Below are 25,089 nucleotides of genomic sequence, written 5' to 3' on the forward strand. Positions count from 1 at the left end.
GCTCCCTTAATTGACTCTCTCTGCATGTGGAGATAGGCAGTCATCCCTTGGACACTTTGATTGATTGGATGAGGCTATTATGTGATATGGAAAGGATATGCAGCAGCACAGCCATCACCACAAGCATAGAAAGATCTTATTTGGTGGTGTATATTGGCTGCCCCCAGTCTGCTTGGTTTGTCTGTCTTGTCTCAAATGCAGCTATCTCACAGAGCAGCCCACAGGGTGGTCCTCGTGAATCCACTGCCATTAGGTACCAGACTCCAAGGCATGGCCCTCCAGAGGGAAACCCTTCTCACTCTCACTGCTAAGGCATCTGAGAATGTGTAAAGGAAAGATAATAGTAATCATTTTTATTTCTTGCTAGAATCCTTTTTTTCCCCCCTGAGTAATCGAGAACAAGAAGTTAAAATTGGAAGATAAGGTGCAGAAAAGGGAAACTGCATCCTCATTAATCAAATCCTAATAAGAGTTTCAGAGCAACTTTCTGCTCAGTGATGATTATAGGTGGTGAGTTGGTAATAGATAAAAGATAAAACTTAGGAGATATCCATCACATTGAGGCAAAACTCCTCCCACTAAAAGGACACAGTAGCAAGGAGGGTGTACAAGAAAAACAGCACCATAATAAGTGCTGTTGGTCTCATAATGCTTCCATTTTTTTATATCCTACAGCTTTTGACTTCCGAAGTTCTGCCTGTTAGGGTGAGGTCCTCTTGTGGTCAGCCTGGGCCCTTTGGGTTACCTACACAATAATCTTGTGTTCTTGTGAGCAACAGAATTTTTCCATTTCTGAACAAGGAGCAATTGTAATTCTTCATGTTGTGGTACTGCTGAAGGGAGTGAAAGGACAGGGAAGGCTGAAGGAGATTACTATTGGAAGTTGTATCAAAGCATCAGTTTAGGATGCAAACAGAGTCATGTGGAATTAGTTCAATCTGACTGCCCCAATACCCACAGGCCCTATTTCAAACTGCTGAGAAAGAAAAAATATGGTATTTTAAACTGTTTTTTTTTTTTTTTTTAATCCACTACCTTTCATTAAATCAGTAAAATGGAAAATAACAATTCAGCCCCTCAGTTGAAAAGCATGTTACATTGACAGCTCTTGGAGCCCTAGGCTTGTACTTAGAATAAGAAATATATAGAGTACCTCTCCTTTATATACCTTAGTCATCTCTTGGAGAGGTATTTGCATTAGAGGTTAGGAAATAGGTCAGTCTTTCTGACTTGCCTGGTCTTTGGTAGAGCTACAAAGTAGAAGGGTGAAAGGAGGAACTCTTCTTCTCTAGCTCTGATTTCCTGTCCTTTGTGTGTGAAACTGCTGAAGAGAGAGAGCCATGAGGCAGCTTAGTGCACCCAGCCTGGGGAGCAGAGCAAGGCTGGAACCAAGCAGAACAAAATGGAGTTTGTGCTGTGTATATCATCTGCCACGTCAGGACAAGATCTCCCCCTGAGCAAGTGACTGGCAAAAAGCATGTGTTTGCTAAAGAATGGGAAGGAAGCAAGAATGCAGAAGTAGTCTCAAATGTTTTATAGTTCTGTAATTTTTTTTTAATCTCTCTGTTGAGAATCTTTGTGACCAAAGAGGAAAAAAATAGATCAAAGGAAACGTTTTTTGGCATGCTAAGGAATTTCAAAATATCTAGAGCCTCTGCATGAATCTTATTGTACTGATTCTGGTTCCTAGAAGTGGAAGCCTATTAGTTCAGTACCCAGTCACAGAAATGTTCAGGTTTCCACCATTTTATTACCATTTCTTCAGTGAAGATTTTTTCTGTTGCAGTCTGATTTTTTGATGCAAGCCCCACAAATCACTGCTACCCCATTTCTGCTGGTCAGCTCTCATGCCCAATTTGTGCAAATTTCCTTTATTCTACATTTGCATTTGATTGTTCTGTCCTCCTGGAGGACTGGCCAATGATGAATTTTAACCTTTCTTTCCCTGTCAAGTATTACTGGAGTATGATTTAGCACTGCGTCCAAGATGCTTGCCTCAAAGTTGTATTTTTAATGATTCCACCTTTTCTTCACGTTAAACATGGGATTGGTCATCTGAGGGTATGAATAAAGTAAGGCACAGGTAACAGTTGGCAGTTCACTTTTCACTGGTCCCAGTGTGATGCTGGAAGCACCATTATGGTATGAAGGAGCTGCCTTTAGCCTCCTTGGTGAAGGAGGTGGAGATGGTCCAGAATTCAGCAGGGTAGAGATTGACTCCTGTTTCAGGCTGTTGCCTGCCTTTTACTGAGGTGACATCATGGTTCTGTATCTTGTTCAAATTCTTGTATGCCATTCCCCTAAGCCTGCCAGATTCCTTCTGCCACCTTCCAGTTTGATCAAATTTCACATTCCTGTCTGGTGCAGAAGAACTAAGAATATCCTAAAAGATTTCTTGGGATGTAGGAAAAGGGGACAAGAAAAGAAATGAAGAGAGCTTTTTTGAACAAAAGGCTGTATTTTTTTTTGGGGGGGGGGGGGGGAGAGGTGGGGGTCATTTTATAGCCTGCAAGTTTTTTGGGTAAAGTAATTATGGAAAATAAAAAGGATTAAAGTAAAGAGAAACAGAAATGATTTATCATGACATTTTTAAATGCCTCACTGTTTTCACTTTATGTTTTAATTTTTGTATTTAAGTCAAAGCACTTGGGCTGCTTTAAAAAATAATCAAAACATAAAGGGAGACTACAAATGGCCATGTCGAAGAGTAATGAATCCAGCAGACAGAAGGACTTGTGTCCAAATAAAAAAAGCAGAAAAGTGTAGGCTGGAATTGGTATTGACTGTGCAATGTGCACAGTGCTAATGGACCTGCAGAAGAAACAGGAACATTGCAGCCATAAAGTGAAAACCTGGCCCACTGTGAATACAGATGAGATTGGGAAAAACAGTGGTTTTATGGGGCTGCTTTTGCACACATGGCCTCTTGAGCTCACCTGTTTATAAAGTCAGAGTGACAGGATGTAGATTAGCAATCAGTATCCCCATTTAGCCATTTCTCCCTGACTGATTTACACTGCTGTGATTTTTTTTCTTTTGTCTTTTCCTTCTGGCTGGTGACAATTTGCTGAGCCCATCAATTCTCTTTTACACTGCTGTTTTTTCTAGAAGCTGTAAAAATCAAAATACAGATCACTTACCTTTCTTTGTGTGTCTATGTGCATGTTGCCTACAGTTCCTACCCTAGTCTGTGCCACCAGCCAAGGCTCAGCCAATAAATCTTCAAAGAGAAGCAGCTTTGAAACAGCTGCCATGTCCCTCTTGCTGTGAGTTGGTTTTCCTAGACACTTTCACTCAGATTATGGAGAGATGCTTGATCTGTGTGCTCCATCGAAGTGTTGGTTAATAAAATCCTATTTAACTGGGTGGCACCCATAACTTTCTTTTCCCATGTCAATCCCTTGGAAGGCAGTGTCCTGTTAGGCACTGAAGAGATTGTGCATGTCAGGAACTGTAGTTCAGCATCTCTTTGGGTGCCTGCAGGTAGCTGTGCTTTTTTCTGCTTCAGCATTGCTTCTCGATTACACACTTGAGCAGTTTCCTGGTGAAGGCTGCCTAGGGGAGCTTCAGGACAGGAAGGAAGAACACTCAGAAACAGCCAGGAGTGGGGGTCCTGGCATTAGGCTGTTTGTGTTTGGAAATGAGATGGTTCCTGTTCTGGCAGCGTGCTGTAATCTATTTGAAACATGGGTTGGCAGTGAACTTTAGGCTGTTCTCTGCCATAGTGTTGTGGGACCTGCCAAATCTCACAGTATTACCTCTCTCACTGTAGAAGCCAGGGACAGAGGCTTGGGTGAATTTTTGTACCTCTGCATACAGATAATTCATGGAGGACCCTTCAAACTTAAAATGAGCGGACAAGGTCATAGCTGGGAGAAGGCCAGGAAGTTGGGGACATCCCTACCTGTCTTTGGGCTATTAGAATATGCTAAATAAGTCCATATTAAACTATTAATAAGGATGCAGATTGATAATCCTGTACAAAAAAGTTCAATTTTTTCCCATATGCAGAGTATTTGAGATTGATATCATCATAATTTTATATTTTGGGAAACTGTGATATAGAACTATTAAGGCACCTACAGTAAGATTCAAGATTACAAATGTAATTAGCCACAGACCCTGACTCTGAGAAAATTTCATTTACTGGGATTTAAGTGTCTGGATCTAAGATATTGCCCAATTTAGTCATTAGGCTCTTAGGGCACTAAGCTACTCTTTCCACCTTGAAAAAGCTATCTGGTATCTCTAAAATAATACTTGCAGATCTCTGCAGACATGATAATATAGTCCTGGGATATTTGGTTGGCAGTTTCTAGAGATAAATATTTATTGTGATAGGATAGAGATAATTGATATCAGAGTCAGAGTTCCTTCATCTCTTCCTCTCCTTTTTCCCACTCAGAAGAGCACTCATGAATCACTTTGGCCTTTCAGCAGGCAGTAATGAAAAGCTGATTACCATACAGCTCCTCATGGGTCAGCCTCTCTCTTGCCCAGCTTTGCTCACGCAACTATCACTCCCTATGTGTCTGATCAGAACCCAGAGGTCTCCAACTGATTAAAACATGGAAGAAGTTAGTAGATGTGCTAATAAGGCAAATTGAAGTTGTATAAGCCTTAACTTAAGGAACAAGTAAAGATTAAAAAACTGTTATCTGACAGTGAGAGCTAAAAACCAGTGATTTCCTGTGGACCAGGGTAAAAGCACAACAAATGCTGTTACTGAGAAATCTTTGCAAAGCTGCCCTGCAGATGCTGTTCAGAAGCTGTGTTGTGGGCACAGAGCATCCTGTGCTATGTTGTGTGTAGTCGTGTTTGCCTTGCAGGACCATCTGCTGCCTGCTGCAGTGGCAGTACCTGCAGATGAATGGGGAGTTGTGTCACGTCAGTTCAGCATCTCTGCCAGGCTGGAGAGTGAGTCTGATCATGGCTTCTCACAAAACAGGCCTTGACATATATAGGACTTAACTAATCTGGGGCTTCACAAAAGTATACAATCTAGACATGCCTTGGAATTCTATTTCTGGATTATATAAATATAGGCAAGTTCATTTTTCTGTGCTTTATGTTCCCCAGCTGCAAAAAAACCTCCCCAAAAAGCCAGATACTTAGGACTTTCCAAAATCATAAAAGCATTGCAATGTGGAAAAATTCATGAATCACTAAGAACTTCAGATTCTAGGATGAGAAAAGCTGAAGACCAGCAAAATCTATACTTTTTGCTAATATTCAACCTTCTGTTTCATAGTTTTTCTTAATCTTAATGGACATCCTGCTGTGAGAACAGGTAGAAACCTAACCTAGCGAATGATACTTATTTTTGTGCTTACTAATTTTCCCATTATTACTACTTGACACAGAGTATTTTATTCTTCATCAGTGTAGAAATGGGGGCCACTCTTGGTGTTGTGTGTTAATAATTTGAGTTCATCTCCCCAAAAGAACAACATTGCCTAGACCAGCAATGTGTATTAAAAAATCTGTAAAGGTCAGCTATTTTCTTTTGAAATAGCAGTAACTTTCTGTCTTCTCTACTTTTCTACACCTGCAGTGCTATTGCAATCCTTGTGTGGTTGTTGAGACACAGTGATGTATTTTTTTGAGATACACAAGCAACCTTTTATAGATAAAATGTTGTGGTACTTGAGCCACTCAAGGGGAAAAAACTTTCTTGTTCCTTTGGCATTGAAAAGGTAAAATTATTCATTGCCCTTTGTAAGGCACTAAACAAATGATGAAATTTTGTATAGTGTGTCAGTGATTGGCTGGATGTATTTAACTCGATGGTGGTATGAGATTTACAGAGCACACAAGAAAGGAGCCTTAAATAGTTTTACCCATTGACCTTTGCCAAGATAATAAAGCCTGAATATCAACTCCTCAGCACTTAAATTGTGTACTAATGAAGTGCCATTGCGTACTCAGCTACACCTGTGCTAGTTAGAACTATTCCTAGTCACACAAGTAGAAATGTGTGTTCAAGAAATAAAAGTATAAAAGGTGTAAAGAAAGCACGGTTATGCAGCTTAGAATAAAATCCAACAATATGAAGGAAATTGGCAAAATAAGTTGAAATATAATCAGGAGGCTGAAGGGAGGAATTATGGAGAAAGTTTAGAAGAGTTCAGTACATATTGATTGGTAAATGATAACCTGAGGAGAGAATGGCGAATCAGCTCTGAAGAGAGGACTGCCTTCACAAGGAAGGGATTTGTTTAAGGAAGTTCACAGGACAGGAATATTGGGTTAAATTACGAAAGGAAAATGGTGAATATCATATTATCACAACTATGAGCTGGGGTTTTTTTGTTTGGTTGGTTTTTTTTTTCTTTATTTTGCTGTAGCAGGAATCGTAGAAAAGGGTGGAAATCCCATCTGTTAGGCATTGGAAACTAGGATGCTAAAATGGCAGAGCAAGGCCAGGCTGCTCTCCACTTCTATGCAATATGCTCAGTATGAGGGCAGGAAGGGGAGGAGCTCCATGATCTAGCCAGCTCTTCTGCTTGAATCAATCTGGGAAATGTATGCCCAGAATCAAAACCTGGAAATGTCTTCAAACTTCAAAAGACCTGTTTTCCTCACTAAACGCTGTTACTGACTGGATGAGTTTTCCTAGTTAGTGACTACACAAATAAATTTATACAGTATGCAAGGCACTGATTACTGAAGTATGTTTTGTTTGATTCTTAATGTAATTACTTGTTATAACAACTCATACTGAACCAGGAAGGGTACAACAGTTAATGGTGTAAAGATAACATTTTGATACTTCAGCTTCTTTGCTAGGTCTCAAAGAATTGTGGAACAAACTCCATGTTTGGGCAAACTAGAAACAATTTCTGTGGTGTGTGTTACAGTATCAGATGAGAACAGACTGTTGCTACAGAGGGTTTTGTCAAATGCACTGTAGAGAAAAGCTGTTCCCAAAAAACTTTCAGATCCCAAGCTCAAATCTCAGTTAGATGAGGTATTCACAAACTCATGTGAGAAACAGAAGCATGGAATGTTGTTTCCAGTTTGCTGGTGGGGAGAGCCTACTGTAAGGTTCATTCTTTCCAGCCAGTGCATAAGCAGAAGCGTGTTAGTATGCTGCTAAGTGTTCATCTTTGTTGCAGATGAAAGACAGAGGCTTTTCTGACTGACAAGCTCTCTTCCAAAATATTATTCATCTGCATAAACCCTGAAACACCAACAAAAACATAGTCCACTATTTAGTTCACTTGCATTTAGTCCTGCTCTGTCACAGACTTTGTTTGATCTTTGGCAAATCAATTAGGTTTTGATGAATAAAAGCAGTAAATCCTGACAAACTCCAGTGTGGCCCCCTGTAGTGCTTAGGGGCCCATCAGCTCTTAGAGTAAATTCCAAATCTGTAAGTGAGGTGCTCAGGTGTGAAGCAGCCATTAAGTCAGGATGTACTCAGGGCAGCCAGGGGATGGGGGAAGCAGGGACAGGCTTCAGGCAGCCAGCGGTGCATGCCCTGAGGATGTGCCAGTCCCCTCTGCTGGATGCAGCCTTGCTCTTGCTGCATCCTTGAGATTGATGCCCACAGAAATATGAAATTTACATTCTAAAACCCACTTCAAGATTGAGATGCCACATAGCTGTGTGTGGTCATACAGCCTGCAGTGTGTTGTTGAAGCCTTGGGTGCTCTGCCTACTTGCATTGCTTTTATTTCCCCCTCTTCCCACTCAACAGAGGCTTCTCTGATGCAAGACTCTATATTGCTTGCAATTCTATGCCTTCATCTCTCCACATGTCAAATTGCTCACAGGATGTCCTCTGCCCTGTCTCTTGGTTTGCAGGTGCCTGTTCTCTGAGATTCCTGTATTCTCTGTGTTAGCCACCTTGTATGTTGTGCAGGAAGTTTTAGTGCAATGTTTGAAAGCTGTGGAAGCTTGGGAGCTTCTCCCACTGGCAATCTATCAGTGAGGGGTTTTTTTTAATTACATTGGTGGTGTTCTGTTGAGCTGTGTCAGGAGTGGGTGAGAAAAGCACTGTGATTTCCTCTTCCAGATGCAGATGAAATTAGGGAAGTATGACAGTCCCACAGCAATCCCGCTGGTTTTGGTGCCTTTGTTGGAGCACAGCTGTGCCCAGCAGCTGGTCTGGAATCAGAGAACCAGGAAATTTGCACAGTTAGCAGATATAAATAGAGAATCTGTAACTATGAGAGATGCTTAACTCTGCAGTAAATAAATTCTAGTCCAAAAAAAAAGGCCAATTGAAATCTTAAAAAACTGTCTTGTGCCTCAATTCTTCCCCTTTTGAGTCTCTATCTGCAGAAATTGAAAGAAAAACAGGTGCTGTATCCATAGAGTCTTACCATCTATGTTTCAAGTGATGTCAAGATCAGTCCCTTTTCCGTTACAGATTTAGATTATTTTTAGGCTTGTGGATTATTTTCCAGTTTCCAGAGGAATTATTGACCTCTTCATTATTTTGGCTTGTTTGATATTCTGAGAATTTTTTGGGGTTTGTCTGATGAAAAGTACAGGTGGCTCTTGGATCACCCAGAAAAGGGAGGGCAGCAGCCCAGCTGTGGTGGACAGTGGGTTGTGTCCCTGCACAGTCCTGGCTTTGCAGGGTGACAGTGGATAAGCTGTCTTCTATTTCTGTCTCAGTTTCTGCTGTGAAAGCAGGTCAGTTCAAAAGACATTCCTGAGTGCATCTTAATGCTTTGAAATCATGTGGAGGATTTCAAATAACAGGATTTGAGGAGAGGAAAACCATCCTATGAGGAGACCTACTCTTTTTCATCTTTGATCAGAGTATGTCAGCTGCTTATTTTTGAAAACAGCTATTTGTGGTTGTATTGTGGTATAGAGCTGTGTCTTATCCTTTCCAGGTGTACATTAGGAAAAGCTTCTTTTGAAATAGCCCTTGCTGATCCAGAACTTGTGCAGATGGGAGTGGAAACCTGGGACCTTGTCCAGCAAGTGACAGTGAGAGCTGGTGGCAGTGACACTACACAGAAAAATGACTGGGATTTGCTGTGTGTCTCTGCTTTCTCTTCTACCCCAGGGAGGAGCCACACTGCTGTTCCTTGAAAAAAACACATAACAAGTACTTCTCAGCACTAGTGGCACAGGTGAGGAGACAATTATAGCCTCCTTCACCATCTAATGGCCTCAAGCAGCCCTGACATCTGCCCCTCACTGTGCCCCCAGAGTGTCTGAGCAAGTGCACCAGTCCCTGGGACCCATGGCCTCTGCATCCCCATCGCCTGCTCTGCTCATCCAGCAACTGGTGGCTCACTTGATTTGCTAAGTTCCTGCTAGCAACCCTTTTGGGGAAAAGCTTGACACTGTGTTTGTCTTCAAACAGGCTTGAAATACATACTGAAGTATATTAACTCCTTAATAGTCACAGCTTTTCCACCTCTGGGCTTCCCCCATACCCTTGCAGCCCTCCAGGAGCCCTCAGGAGAAAGCAGAGCATGATGTTCACTACAGATGTTGTACTGAACTTTCAGGATCATGATTAAGCCCAAGTGTAAGAGCCTGTGATTCATTTTATATTGAAAATAGAAATGTTTCTCTTTCTGCTGAAGAGGCCACATGTCTGCTTTTGTGGGTGAAGAGCTTAACATCCCTTTTCTCCAGTGATATGGGGAATGATGGCTCATGTATTAAGCTCTGTGATTCTAAACTCTTGAATGACTTGGAGAGAGTTTTATGAAGGAACCATTTTTTCTGTATGTATCCTAGGAACTTGTCTTTCATCATGAGTCTGACAGTTTCACTGACCCTCACTTGCACATTAAAATGGGGAGCAAATTGAGGTGTCTTTGGTGATAGTATGGAATTAGATGTCAGTAACCTGTCAGAAGTGGATTCCAAATGTGTCTGTGCCTGACATACAGTACCTTCAATACAAGGGTTCATTAGGTTCTGTTCTTCCCTTGGTGACATCCTTTTAATATATTTGGCTTACTTTATAGTGATTGCTTAAGTGAGAATCTAAAACATGTTGTTGAAGAGAGGTAAATGGCATTCCTTCCTACTTTCAGATCACATAAGGAAAATCACAAAGTGACTTGTTGAATAGATCTCAGGAGTCCTAATTTGTGTCCTTCTGCTTTAGATATTAGGCCAGGTAGGATGGGGCTCTGAGCAAGCTGATCTAGTAGAAGGTGCCCCTCGCCATGGAAGAGCTTGGAACTAGATGATCTTTAAGGTCCCTTCCAAACCAAACCATTCTATGATTCTACAATTATTAGTGGATCAGTGGAAGCATAATAAAGAGGCACTATTAATTATAGTTTAAGCAAAGTGGAAAGGCAAATACTGACTTGTCTGAACTAGCTTCCTTTGGTTTAGGTGCATAGCAAGGCCAAAAACTCTGCCCATACCTGAGTCACCAGGAAAGTGATTTGGAGCCTGTACCACCAAATAATGAAGTAAATGATGGATGACTGACAGTGATTTGGTTCTGGAATAGCTGAAATGTCCAGTAAATCTATATTACTGGAGTAATTTAGATGGTTTAACTCAGCATTTCTGCATGTGTTTAATGTTGGTGGGTTTTTCATCAGAAATTAAGATGACATTATCAGTCCTCAAAAGATCCAAGCCTGAACTTTGGCATTATTATATTTTTTGTTGTGCAGTCTCTTATGTGTGGCACAAAACTGGAAATCAAATCTGGCAGTTTGAGTCAGTAATCACATCCCTGATGAAAATGTGTTTTGTCACTTAAAACATACACTTTTGCTTCACCAGCAGCTAGTGCTGGAGGAAGCAGCATATAATTAAATGTTGCTGAAAAAGGTGATTGTCAATCCGAATCCAAGAGCTGCAGGTCAAAGCAGGATTTATTTCCTTGTGTGCTGTCTACTCAAAGTTACAGTTTCACCATTAGATGGCAGTTTTAACACCCTAGTTCAGAGAATCATGGAATATCCTGAGCTGTAGGGGACCCACAAGGATCATCGAGTTTAACACCTAGCCCTGCTAAGGATACCCCCAAAAATCATCCTGTGTGTCTGAGAGTATTGTCCAAATGTCTCTTGAGTTCTGGTTGCTCAGTGCTTGACTTTTTTTGGAAGAAGGAGGGCTTTGCCTGTCCTCCTCTGGTTATGTATTTTTCTGCTGTATTCCTCCCTTTGTGGAATTTGGTCTGGCCAGCACAGGAGGATGTTTATGCAGTGTAAAGAAGTGATGTGCTGTGTAAGACCAAGTGCTGTGGCTGTAACTGTGTGTTCCCCAGGGGAAAGGGTGCAATGTGGCTCAATACAACCCTTGTTGCTTTGATATTCTGCAGAATCTTGTTCTGACTTGATAAAATTGCTGTTAAGAATGAGTCAGCCCTTAACTGTCATTGAAGATTATGGTATTGTGTATTTGGAAGCACTGTGCATGTTCTGATAGTTTTGTTCTAATGCTGGATGGAAATTGAAAGAAAAACAGGTTTAAAAAATAGAATTAAATTTTATTTCAGTTTACAGGAAGTAATTTTCTGATGTGCTTTGTTTATTTCCTGGCGCAGGTCGCTTGCTGTTTTTCATGTTCTTTGTACTGGCAGTAACAGGAGAAAGAAAAATATGAAAGATATGAAAAAAAGAAATACCATATTCTGATGCCATGAGCAGTAGGAGGGGGAAATCTGACAGGTGAAGTACATGCAGGTAGTTGGGTTTAGATTATTTTTTGCAATGTACTCAATTTTAAACCAAAGGTGTCCCCATAGGCAGCTGTTACAATCAGGCTCGAACAGATCCTGTTTTACGAAATAATTTTTGTCTAAATAATTTCTGAAATTGTACAGGATCCTTAAGAATGTAGAAACTTCCAGACTCTGAGTTGTTCTGTTTCCTTATACTGGCTTTAATTTAACTTTACATCCCTTGTGGGAAGGCTTCTGGATGTTGTCCCAAATATTTTTCAAATCAGAGACCATCTGGGACACCAAGGCTTTATAGTAGTTTCACAGGAGGTTCCACTATCATGCTTCAGCCACAGGCAGCAGCTCTTGGCTCCCCCATTCCACTCTGTCCTTGTGGAACTTGGAGTGCTTCTTATCTCCTGGGCTGGACTGTGTGCCTCCTCTAAATGTGGGCAGATCTGAGGAGCGCATCTGTGTGGCTGTTCCTAACTCCTCCTGCTTGCCAGGGCAGCAGCCAGACTCTTCTCCCTGCAGCTGAAGGCTGCATTTGCAGAGTTGTAGCCCAGCTTTCTCAACCCCTTCCAGTGGATGCAGAAACAGTAGGGGTGCGGATTGCAGACAGCCCAAGAGAAGGAGCTAGCAACAAGTGGAAAAAACTGAAAGAATGCCTTCAGATGTAACTACTTTTTTTCCTTTCCCCCCAATTTTGATTAGTAATGATTAATGGCTTTTATCTCTATAGAGAAATACCATTTGAGAGTAGGAAATGTCAGACTCTCTCCCCCACCACTTTTTTGTCCATGTATAATGAGAGAAGAGAAAAGTTTCCTCCTTGAAATAAACACAATTTGCTGGTATAGCCAGTTCTGGTCAGGCTTTCTCAGAGCCTGGAAAACCTCATGATGGATTTGCCACAGCTTTTATGCAAAGTTAATCTGATAGCCACGCTCCCATCTGCTTATACCATGCTTTGTTAAATTGTGTTGGACTCTGTTCTAATAATTTCACTTCCTCTGATACACTTTGGAGATTTGGCCAAATAATACATGTGAAAACATTCTCCAGTCCTCCAAACATGTATCTGAACTGGCCATTGCCCAAATTTACCTTGTCTTCCATCTTCGTTCTGATTATTTTCCTTCTTTTTGTTACCTAGGTAACTCTTACTAGGTACCTATTTCATATTCAACAAGAGCTAATTGCTGTAAAAGTATTGTGCATCTAATAGCCTTTATGGTAATTTTCAGCAAATAGGGAGTGATTAACTGCCCTGACCTTACATGCGATCCCAGTTATCTAAATGGGGTGAGTTTTGCAATTTAGTCTCCAGTTCCATCTCTTCTGCACTTAGGGGCCTGGGAGACATTTTAGGTGAACGCAAACTGTTTTTCCACTGTACAGAGTGTTAAGACTGTGGCTGTTGATGTTTTTATGAAACATCTAAGTTTTTATTAGGATTCAGAATCCATTCTTAGAGATTGCACTTTCTGTCTGCCACCCAGATTAGCAAATATGTCATATTTGTGATGAGTAGCTTTATTTCTCCCTTTGTCCCAGACATCCTCAGAGCACAGGCAGCCCTGCAGCTCATTCTAAACAGTTATTTTTGGATGTGGAAAACCTGGTCTTAGTTTGAGATTACAAAATTCATATTTTTCTCTGTGTAAGGAATTTCTGAACTCTGGTCTTTAGGAAAAAATCGTTGATGTTTGAATTTATTACCCCACCCTTGTGACAGATATCAACTGTACCATCCTTAATGCTTTTCTGAACAGTACCAGGACTAACATTGATGTGGGTGGGGTGCTATTACTCTGTGAGTATTTCAGGTTCTCAGTCTCATAAACAGGTTCTTCAAAAACCTAGAGAACTTGGGAAGACCACAGTGAAGTGAAGCTTTTTATTACCTGCCCACTCATGGCAGAGTTCCTTCCCAGGAAGTTCATTCTGCAGGTGTGCTGCCTAGCATTGAGTGAAGGTGTGTGGAAAGTGATGTCAATCAGGAGGTGCAGTCACTGATAAATAGATATTGAATTTTACCTTTGAGGCAGTTTACAGGTCTGAGGGGACCCTCTTCCCTAACAGGCTATGTTTAATCTACTGCTAGCAATCCAGAGATTAAATGTCCCTATGGACTGTATTAGAGTGGACAGAAGTGCTTTAGACAGGATAAATAGCCAGTTGTTCACCATTAGACCTCTCCTAACTTGGAGTTTTTCATTATGTCTAGTATAAAGAGAACAATACATTCTTACATCTTATCTGTAATGGATGCAAGTGTCTTGATATGGGGTGACGATGTGACAGCTTTCCAATTTCAGTTAGGAGCAGGAGAGGTCCAGGCATTTCAGAAGTCATAGCAACCATAGAAGGTGATCTGAAAATCTGCTGCACATAAATGACATTTTCAGTCTAAGATACCTGGTGATTTCAAGATTTGTTTGATCTTGTTTTGAATAGGAATAGTCTCAGGCCTCAGCAGGAAGTCCATGATAGAAGCAGCTGAAGAAAATCCAGTTCTGCTTCACTGTGACCTCACGCTGGTGCTTTTGGAGTATGACACTCTTCTCTGCATTCTGACTGCCACCCTGAATTTCAAAGAGAATAAAATGGCTGCACAATGGTGAATGTGAAAGTTTTAGGATCACGTAATTTATACTGCTGTCATAATTTATACATCTACAGTTCTTTTGACTGGAGAATCCTATCAGTTGCCAATGCTGACTAAATCTTCACAGCTTCAACATGAAGCAGGATTTATTATCATTTACAATTCCCATCAAGATGACTGGAGGCTCTTGGAGCTCAGAGAAGAAGAAAAAGTTTAATGGAACTCTCTTCTCCATCAACCCAAATCTTTGAGTTTTGAACTAAGGGTTTGTACTGGCCACTGTTATTTGGAAATGCATTAACTGAATGCCAGTTTAGGCAGTTGGACCAGTACACAGTCCTGCACTGTAGATCCTGCACTACAGCATCTAGCATTTGAGATAGGTTTGTGGGAGTTTTATAATTGTGTAATAATTATAACCAGTGTTAAAGACTATGAATTTTTAATCGGGTCCTTACCAAAAGATACTAGTTTTGTAAGACAGAAACTGCACTTGGTCATGTTTGGAGTCAGAGAAGGACAGCTCATGGACATTTCTGTAGTTGTCCAAACACTGAAATTTTGTGTAATTTGGGTCATCATTAGTATGTAAACATCTTACATATCCATGCCAATTCTTTTTTTTTCATCCTTTTTTATATAAAATTACTTTTATTTTAAAACCAGTTATCTACGAGCACTGGAGTTGTAAAGTGGAATTTGATCTGGGATACAATCATGTTTTCAAAAGGCAGTGTGTGTTACTTGAAAGTAGAACTAAATTTCTTTTATCTGCTAGTGAAATTTACAGGCATGAACATGTACATCTAGCTTGAGCCTTCATGATCCTGGCAATATCAACTGCCATTCCATGCCAGCAACTAGTTTCTGCTTCTCTTTGCCTTTTTGTCATGGTTCCAATAATTGAACAGTGGTTGCAATTAGCTGGGTGAACAGATCTGGCTGCTGCATCTCTGCTGATGACTTCATTAGGAATGGACAGGGTCTGTGGGATGCCTGGAAATCTGTGTCACCATTTCAGCACTGTCTGAGCGTTGATCTCAGATGGAGACCCCTCTCAGATTAGTGGTTTTGAGAATGTTTTTAAGGGAGACAGCAGACCTGTGATAGGAGAAGAAAAGGGTCTGAAGGAACCTTCCTCCAGATCCTAGAATTATAAACTCAGCTTAGTTTATGTTGTATTTTAAGCTTGGAAGTTGTAGGCTGAAACCCCAAATTGCACATTATCCTGTATTTTTCCACAGCATGTATTACTGTTGTTACCGTCTTAATTGCTACCTGCTCTGTTGTGTTGGGCTTCCCTTCAAAGATGACCTGTTTTCCATCCTTTGCAAGTGTGACATTCTTGTTTCCCTGAAGCTGCCTGCCTTGTATGAATTTAATAAATAGTTACTGAGTTCCTCTGCTTACTTATTTTCAGCACATCAGTGTCTCACTTCTGGCCATTCCTAAATCACTGACTGGCTTGAAGAATTTTTGCTTTTTCAAAAACAGTATGATATGGACAATTTTGACCTATTGTTATTAGACCAATGTCTTCAATTTGCTCCCTGTTCTGATAAAGTACTTCCAGGAATTTACAAATTTCATGGATTTGGGGCTGTCAGATGAGGAAAAGAAAATTAAATTGAGGGTTGTCTAATGCTGTGAACCTTCCTTAAACCAACAGCCAGAGGCAATAGTAGTTAGTTTTTCTTTGCCATATTTGAAAAACAGAACTGAGAAGAGGTTGTTTATGGATTTTCAAAAGGTTATTAATGTAGTTTACATTACAGCCTTGCTTTTCAAAAATGGTAGACAGATGACCACAGAATAAAAGAATCATCAAGGTTGAAAGAGACCTTCAAGATCATCGAGTCCAACTGTCAACCCAGCAGCACCATAATCACCCCTAAGCCACATTCCCAGGTGCCACATCCAGATGCCTCTTGAACACTTCCAAAGATGGTGACTCTGGAACCCTTTTCCATCTCAAATCAGTGGCAGTTTGCAGTTGTAAAGTAATGTTTGTGAAAAGGTGCAATATCCAGTGAAATCAGGGCATTCTGGCACTTGGCACTGAATAATCATGGTTGAAAGAGATCTCTGGAAGTTGTTGTCCCCACCACCTGCTTCAAGGGAGACTAACTTGAAGATTGGGGTTTCTGCAGCTGTTCTGCTGAGTGTGTGGCAACCCTCATTGTGTAATTTTTTTCTTACCGTTTTCTTTATTTTCCCTTGCTACAGATTGTGTCTGCTACCTCTTTTTTTCACTTTATGCTGACGTGAACCAAATATTTTTGCTGTAATCTCCCTTTCTCAGTGCACATTATTCAGCAGGTAGTGATCAAAGGCTTCATGTAGCTTGCATGAAGAGGACTCAAAGATGTTTGAACTAAACAGAAGTGGTGTCACTTTCTAAAGTGCCACCATTTAATGCAAACTCTCATTTTGGTATCGTGTTTCCCCATTACGCTCCTTTACATTGAGGAGCAATTTTTCTTGTACCCTCAGCCTTCTTGCCAGAGATTTCTTCCCAAATAGTTGTACACAGCTCTGTAAATGTTACAGTGACATTTGGAGTAGATTTGAAAAGCACATGTGTTCCTTCTTGGTTCTCCTGAGTCTCTGCCAAGCTTCAGTATGGCAATATAACCTCACTCCTCCCCTCCCAGGGCTAGCAATAACATTTACAAGCTACAGTTTCCTCTGTCTGCAAATATTTCCACTGTGGTACTCAGTGCTCTTACAACTCCTCCCTAGGCCAGTTCTTCATGATTGCAGCCCAGAGAAAGGAGAAGCAAAGTTTATTTGCCTTTCATTGTGGAGTTCAGGAATTTATTTTTTTGGTAACTCCCCATCTGACAACACCCCTTAATTAACTCATACTCTTTTGTGTGTGGGACACACACAGGAGCGTAGGAAGGGCATACCAAGCCTGGTGCTGATGGAATCTGGTACATACCACTTTGTAGGGAAGACACAGGTTAACCTGGGAAGTTGGAGAGTTGATTAAACACAGAAGTTAAGCAAATCTAGAATCCAGATGACAAATGTTAGAGAGGTTTACTAATGGAGAGAGATTTGGGAGCCATGTCCCTAATATGTCTTCCCTAGGTCAGTTTAAAATTTGGAAAGTCTTCATTTGAAGATTTTGTTGTAGACAGGCAAAAATATTGTGGGATTTTACCTTACATTGGTAGAAGCCTCGGAGTTTTACTCGTTCCTTGGGATTTAGTCTACTTTAAGGTGAAAATTCTCCGGACGGCTTTACAGGATTTTGGAAAAATATTAAAGCAGAAGAGCGGGGTGTTTAATTTTGGACTCAAAAAAGAAAATTGATGCTGTTCTAAAAAGGAAAATCAGAATTACTTTTGTTCATAACCAAAGTAATTTCAAAGTCTAAACTCTATGAATTAAGATTTTTTTGTTTTTGTCTGAAGGACATTATAGTACATGCACTGTGTACTTAGGGCTCTTTATTTGCCTTCTTTACCTAGTTTTTTTATGTCTTCAATTTTGTGGATACTTAGTCAATAATATTATCTGCAGGCTTTGGTTATGTGTTTGGGAAGACTTCAGAGGGGTAGAAGGTACTGGAACAGGGGGAGACAGTGGTATAGAAATAAAATTGGTGAATAGAGTATTTATTTTCTTCTGACTTTCTAAATAAATAAATAGATGTGGTTTGCACTTGAGGTTTCTTCAGGAATTTTCAGGCCCAGAAATTAAATGTTTTAATTAATGTTATGAAATAAAACTCACAAGGTTTTGAAAAAAATGTGTTTGATGAAGAATATTTATCTGGATGTCATCTGGCCTATGTAAACATCTACTAGCAATTTTTGTCTATAGCAGGGGCCTTATAAGTGACAATTATTACTACTGCTCCACCAGTATTCTTGCATCCCTGAAAATGTGATGAATGCCTTGGAGCTTGCTCTATTATGTCTCCCATTTGCTGTTCATTTGGAACTATTTTGTGCACAGTGTAGTGATAAGGATGTTTTATGTAATTACTCTAAGTGCTTGTTTGGTCTTAACTGACATATGCTATTCAAATTGGAAGACTTGAATTTAAGAAAATAGTATATACAGTAGAAAGAAGCCAGAGATGAGAAGCAGGAGTGGCAGGTTTTAGAAAATAAAAGCTAGGAGAAGCTGAGTAGAAAGGAGGTTACTTAGTCTAAAATAGAGTGAGGGAGCTGGAATAATGATATACTGAGTTTCAGGATACAAAGATCCTTTTGTAAAGCGGCCATATACCCCCTTGGGAGTGGAGAAGGAAGGTGTCATCTTAATTTGAAGCAAAGAAAAACTTGGATTGATGTTGAAAAAATACTTTGGTCTTTCAGAGAGATTAAGTACCAGCAAAACCAGTCTGATTTCTTTACTTTTCTGTAGCTGTATGTGTCCAAGATTTTTACTGTTTTATTTTCATGAGTTTCCATTGGATGACAACTCATAATAATACTACTGACATCTTGTCAGTTTGAAATCTCTAAAGCAGAATAGTCTTGTTCTTACTGGCACAGTAAACCCTATCATTGTCTAAATATTAGTGATATTTATTGTTTGCATGGTATTTTGCTAGACTAATAAATAGCATTCTTATTTCTAATGCAATGCTTCAGTTTAGGAAGGTTTTTAACGATGGTTTTGTGTTTTCTGTTATTTGCCCTCTCAGTGCTAGTGAATTACCTTTACATCCCTTCAAATTGGTTTCCTGTTTGGTGGGCCAAGTTTAAAGTGAAGTCTGATGACAGTGAGATGGGAAACATCGAGAGAAAATTCAGTTTACTGCAGAAGGTGTCATAGCACATTTAGAAGACATGGACTTTTCTTAAGGGTCAATGAGAAGCAGTCCCAGAGCACAGTACCACCAGGCACCCCCAGCCCTGCCGGGCCACTGGGGCTCCCCCCCTGCTCCTGGCCCAGCACCCCATGGCAGCCCCCATGGCCCCTCCCACCCAGTGATGCTGTGACAGAGCAGTCCCCAGGCCCCACTGAGTGCTGGCCCTGGGTGTGCCATGCCTGGCCCTGCCTGGCAATCACCCTGAACCCTGGCCAGCAGATTGACTTCCTGGCCTGAGCATGGACCTGCCTCATCACCATGAGGTTCCCTGGCTCTTGGCTGGAGCTGGCCCCCATCTGTCCCTCTCACCTTCCTGTGTGTGTGGGACAGCCCCGGGCAGCAAGGCCCTGGCGCAGGGAACTCCACAGCTTCTGACACCCATCCTGCTGGATGATGTGCAAGGTCCTAACTGCTTGTGAGCACTTAAAGTTCCCATCTTATCTTTTCCACCAAAACAGGAGCATTTTCTCTTGGGTTGTCATCAGATTCAGTCTGAGTGATTACATTCGGGCTTCCCAAATTACTTGTCAGGCTTCTTTTGTTGAAACTCATCTGTATGGAATCCACTCCGTCAGGAAAGAAGATTTATTGCTCTTTTTATAAAAAAAAAATTTTTGTTTTGTTTTAAAGTATAATTTTGGTTTTAAGAAAATCTATTTTTTATTTGGTGCCATGTGTCTGCTAGTGGATATGTGAGGGCAGAAGGTGAGCTGTGGAATCAATGCCTGCAGGAAAGTTTTTGGTTTGTGAATACAAATCTTAGGCACTTTAGGGCTATTTGAATTCACAAGAATGTGGAAATCTTTGGTCTAAGCATTTTGGTCTTGTAAATGTAGCTGGGGAAAATGTCCTGTGCCCTAAAGTCCTGTCACTGGGGACTTCAACTTTCATGAAGTGTGGATATTTTTAATTATTTTTGCACTGTCACCTTTCTGAAAATTTCAGTAAAAAACTACACTGTATTGTTGTCTGGGTGGCATAGGAAAAAAGGCCACAGGGAAGAACAAGAGACTACAGAAAAACTAAAAAGGAGGAGAAAGAAAAGAGGTGAAGAATGGAGATTAATACAGGAGAGTGGTTTGAAAGCAGGAGAAAAAGCATGAAGAGGTCTTGAATAATTTTCTGTGTGTATGCTAAGAATATGCCTGTTCCATCTCCCTAGGCGGTTTATGCAGAGCCTTGTGTGGAAGCAGCAATGAATTGCTCCTTTGGATGCTAAGTGTAAAATTAAAACTGGCAGGGTCTGAGAGCACAAGACTGGGAAGCTAATTGCTCCTAATAACATACTGATTTTCACAGATTTCTGGCATTGTGTCAGAGCAGTTTTGAACCAGCACCTGGTTTCTTCCTCTTCCCATCTCCAAGCTAATGGCAATGGAGCTTCTGGCACTGGGATCACAGATAAATGCCACTCAATGTTTTTGTCTCTACAAATCTGTGGGGGTCTCAAACATGATTTCACATATTGCTCCTATGCATCCAATATAATAGCTACCCTAAAAGTAGAAGGGTGGCAGAAATGTGCGTGTATTTTAAACTTGGATAACTGTGCTGCTGCCTGTATTTATGGTGCTGAACAAAGCATTACAGTCCCATTGCTGCAGGTGGCTGAGGACACTTGAATGGATGCCTGTATTCAGGCAGAAGTTGCCAGCACAGGTGTCTGGGAGGCTGAGGTCATGCACTTGTTGCCAGGTTGCATTCAACCCTGAGCAGATTTGCTGTATGTGCTGCTCAACTGTAACATGCTTTTCTCAAGCTTTGAGGACTGACTGTCAGGACGAGGAAATAGGTTTTACTTGTAAGACTGCTACTAGGCAATACCCTTCTCTGAAGGGGTGTTTTCATAGCTGGAGGGAATGTTCTGCTTGCAAGATGTACTGAAAAGCTCTCAGATACTGCAGACTGTGAAGGTTTGCAAAGTGAGAATGAAATGTTGTCATTTTTGGAATACATCAAGTGCATAGGGCACACACAAGAGCAGAACATTGTCTCCTGGGGTTGTGTGGAGACTGTTTCTTCAACTGTTTCAAGATTTTTATTTTTATCTGCTTTATTGTTAAGAAGTTTCATCACACTGTGTTTGTAGCAGACTGGCTGGAGAAGGGACAGTAATACCTGATTTAGGCTGCTGTGGGATGTCAGCTGAAACGCTGTCTAGACTTTTATGTCATCTTCAGAAATTTTGAGTATTGTTCAGGTCCTCCTTACATAAGTATAATAGTAAGGGTTGAGACTTCTAGTCTAAGAACAGTAATTGTCTGGCACTGGGATCAGTAAAGCTGAAGAATGCAAGTTCTTACTGAAGGGAAGAGACTTATTATTACCATGCTTTTGGTTTGTTCTAATCACTGCAGAAAACTCATCTTTTCAAAGCACCTAATGCATGGCACTGTGGAGATGGAAGCAGCAGAGCTGGGACACTTGTGTCAGCTACTCCCACATAGTCCCCATATCTTCCAACCCCCTTCTCCCAGCTATTCATGTGCCAGGGCCAGCAACTGTTTCATGCAAGGCACATCTGAGCTGAAGGCGTCAAAAGAGCCATTTCATGCCTGACTGCATTTTCTAATACAATCTGCAGAGAGAGAGAGGAAAGAGAGCAAGAAAGGTTTGTGTGTACATAGGCATTGCCTTTGAGTGTATGTATAATGTACAGTACATTTAGTTCCAGCTTGCAGCTGTGGGTGGCAAGTGAGAGCTGCAGACGTGAGGGGGAAGAGAATTGCACTTTGAAAAGAAGAAAGTATTCTTCCACCTTGGAAAAGAATCTTTCTTTCCTTCTCTGTTTCTTGGCCAAGTGAAGATGTGCGACCCCAGGGGAGCACTGGCAGCTGGTACCAGAGATGTGTGTAATGTAATGGCTGAGTGGGTGATGTGTGTAGAAAGCTTTCTCTGTACAGATCATGACAGTGTGTGGTACATGCAGCTAAGAAAACTGATGAGTAGGGATGTTGTTCATCTTAGTGGTGCACCCAAACATCCACCCAAACATATAAAGAAAAGTTTTCTTAATATGTTTGTGTGTCCTGTGACTGCAGATGTGCTGCTTACCAACTTATTAATATGGTGGTTTGCTGCACCAGCACAACTTAGTGATTCCCATTAAATGTTTTGGAGGGTCTTCTCTGTCACTTTATCAGCTTAATATTTATATATTGATCTATCACCTCATTTGTATATTTATTGCATCGCATTAACAGTTCTGTTACTGGCCATTTTGGAGCTTGCCATGGGTATTTTATGGCATGGACATTTGGCTGTTCCTCAGTTTCCCACCCATTTACCCTACTGTAGCATCTGACATTTAGACATTGAGAGGATGTAAGGTTTGGCTCTGCCAAGATTGCTGTTTCCTGATGGAAGTTCTGCTCTCATTGGCTGGGAAAAATGGGACTAAGGAAAACATGAGGAGAACATCTGTATTCCAAATACATGTTTTCCAGTTGGTTAAATTAGATGGGCTGGGTGGTGGGGTGGTGGTGCCTGGAGAGAATCCCAGTCAATCACTTGAGAAAGCTCCAGCTGAGCTGAACTGGATGAGGTACTGGTACGAGAGCTTTAGAGCAATCCATCCATGTTTCTAGGAAGCTGAACCAGTCTATTTTTTTTTTTTTTTTAAAACTCTGGGATTTTGGTATGTAGTTTTATGGTAGAAGCCCTATATGGAGCAATGTCTACAGCTCTGCCTTTGATAGGGGTTGGCTGTGGGGAATAGAAATGCTCTGATTCATGTATTAATGTATTTATGTAGATTAGTAAAGTTTGCAGATGAAAATGCTTTTGAGCATATTCCGTGAAGAAAAAATGATTGCTATGCTGTAGTGCTTGCTGCAGTTCTAACACAAGGCTTTAATTCTACCCCTTAGAGGAGAATATCACTTTCTGCAGGCAAGACCCTGAACAAATAGAGAATGCTAAATTTAACTCTTTTCCTCAGCTGAAATTCCAATTTTCTTTTCTTTTCTATCTTCAGAGATGATAGAAAAATATAACTTCTTTCTTCACTCCTTTCCCCTCCTACTGGCTTTCATTGTGCCTCTATCTTCTAACTTTTCCTGCATTTGAATGGCACTTGCAATGGAGTTTGGTTTGTTCCTTTCTTCATTTGCATTGGTTATGTCAGCAGAGCTCTACCAACACTGGTTGTTATTAAGTAGTGGAAAAATATAAAATCAAAAAATGGAACAAATCTGATTTAGAAAAGACCTATTAGGAAATTCACTTTATACAGTTGTTTGTCTTTAAACTGATAACAATGAAATAAAGTTCCTCTCTAAATAACCAACAGCAAGAGTATCAGAAATTAGAACTCTAGTTGCTGTAGTCATTACTGCTAGTCCTGGGAAGGCTGGACTTCAGTGCAATGAAGGAGATGTGAAAAACGAAGGCTTTGCTAGCTTATAATCACAAAGGGGCTCTGTCCTAACATGCTTGACCTTGGGAATTATGTGTCCATAGGTACTGCTGTCAGCAGTTGCAGTGAACACCATATCTTTCTTTGCTGTTCATATTTGCCTGGCAGGGTTTCTGGGTGCAGTTAAATGTTGCATTTTTCCCCAGTTACATACCTTTCTGGGGCAAATGCTATGGATTCTGTAAACACAGTGCTCTGTGGTAAATGTGAAGGCTCTTCAGAGGTGTAACTTCTCATTTTTTGCAATTGTTTGCTGATTCCTTGCAGAGGCCTCTATCTTGAGCTATGATGGCAGCATGTACATGAAGATCATCATGCCAATGGTCATGCACACAGAAGCAGAGGACGTGTCCTTCCGTTTCATGTCCCAGCGTGCCTACGGGCTGTTGATGGCGACCACGTCCCGGGACTCTGCGGACACTCTGCGCCTCGAGCTGGATGGAGGCCGGGTCAAGCTCATGGTCAATTTAGGTATCGTATGAACACCTCCCACTGCCCTCCTCACTATTAATTTGGGCTTGTGATTAGTGTTTTCTAAAAAATGATTTCATTATTTTCCGTTGGTTTGATTGGATTGGATTGATTTCTAAAATAACTGCTGAAACTTTTATAATTATAGTCTCTTGCGGAGAGAAATTCTCCTCTGCATTGCTGCATGAAGATTTGCTGTCAGTTCTTTGTTAATGGACAGTGTTGTTTTTTTTAAGTCTTTAAATTTTTAAGTTTCCTTTCTTGGTCTGGGACTGGTGAGCTCTGTGTGAAACATGCTACTTGGTCCATCTTTTGATCAGTTACATCCCTCATTCACCCAGCATCACTCAAAACAGTCAAAGACAAACATGGAAAGGAAGAAAAATTGATGTGTTGGCAGGCAGAAGTCCTGTGAACCCCCTGCCCTTTGCATAATTTGTCAGCATTTGATATAGCTTGCTATATTTTATACATCTGATTAAAAAGGCTGGTCTTTTTGCTGTGTCTTTATAAAAAAGAAATTAACAACAATAAAAGTGCATCCCCCTCATCCCAAAGGACTGTGTTCTGTCTCCTCAGAGTTACACTTTCCCAGAAAATAATTTAAAAAGACAATTAGAAACAAGTCCAACAATAACAACAATACAAGAACAATTGGGAGTGAATGTGCTGTTAGATTAGCCTAAATTAGTTTTCTTGCCAGTCTTTATGTATGCTACAGAATAACAGATTTTTAAAGAATGTAGATACATGAGTTGAAGCTTTCTTTCACTTTCCAGTGATGTAGCTTGTTGCTTCATGTGAATTTAGGAATATAAACAAAAAGAGATCTGACTCACAGAGGCAAAACTAACATAATAGTGCATAATCTTATACCTCTTAATGTGTAGGTTATTTCATATGAAGGTTTGTGTATGGTCTGTGAAAACTTCTGCCAGCTTTTAAAGTTCTAAGGCCCACTAGAACAAGTTTCACATTATTTTAGCTAATAGTATCACCATATTCAGAGCCCTGCTGTGGCTACCAGGAGCAAACCATGTAGCAGCTTTATTTGTAAAATGTGTTGTCCTCTGGAATTAGCTTTATTTTAAATTTGCATCTAATATTTGGGGGTTTTTTTGGCTTTGAAATTGTAACGCAGACCC

General features: G+C 40.7%; 1 protein-coding gene across 17 annotated transcripts in view; it reads left to right on the top strand.

Annotated features, from left to right (window-relative positions):
• Positions 1–25,089, top strand: part of NRXN3 (neurexin 3) — an 869,162-nt gene that overhangs the window by 219,605 nt on the left and 624,468 nt on the right. For all 17 annotated transcript variants that reach the window (XR_008482993.1, XR_008482994.1, XM_054275710.1 and 14 more), the window contains one exon: positions 23,741–23,944. Coding sequence is in view for 15 of the 17 variants with exons in the window: in XM_054275710.1 (XP_054131685.1) it covers positions 23,741–23,944 (204 nt within the window). In the remaining 2 variants the exon portion in view is untranslated. The remainder of the gene's footprint in view (positions 1–23,740; positions 23,945–25,089) is intronic.

This window comes from Melozone crissalis, unplaced genomic scaffold, assembly GCF_028551555.1.
Source record: "Melozone crissalis strain CALT ecotype California unplaced genomic scaffold, PUWL_Pcris_2 ptg000018l_1, whole genome shotgun sequence".
Classification (NCBI taxonomy): domain Eukaryota; kingdom Metazoa; phylum Chordata; class Aves; order Passeriformes; family Passerellidae; genus Melozone; species Melozone crissalis.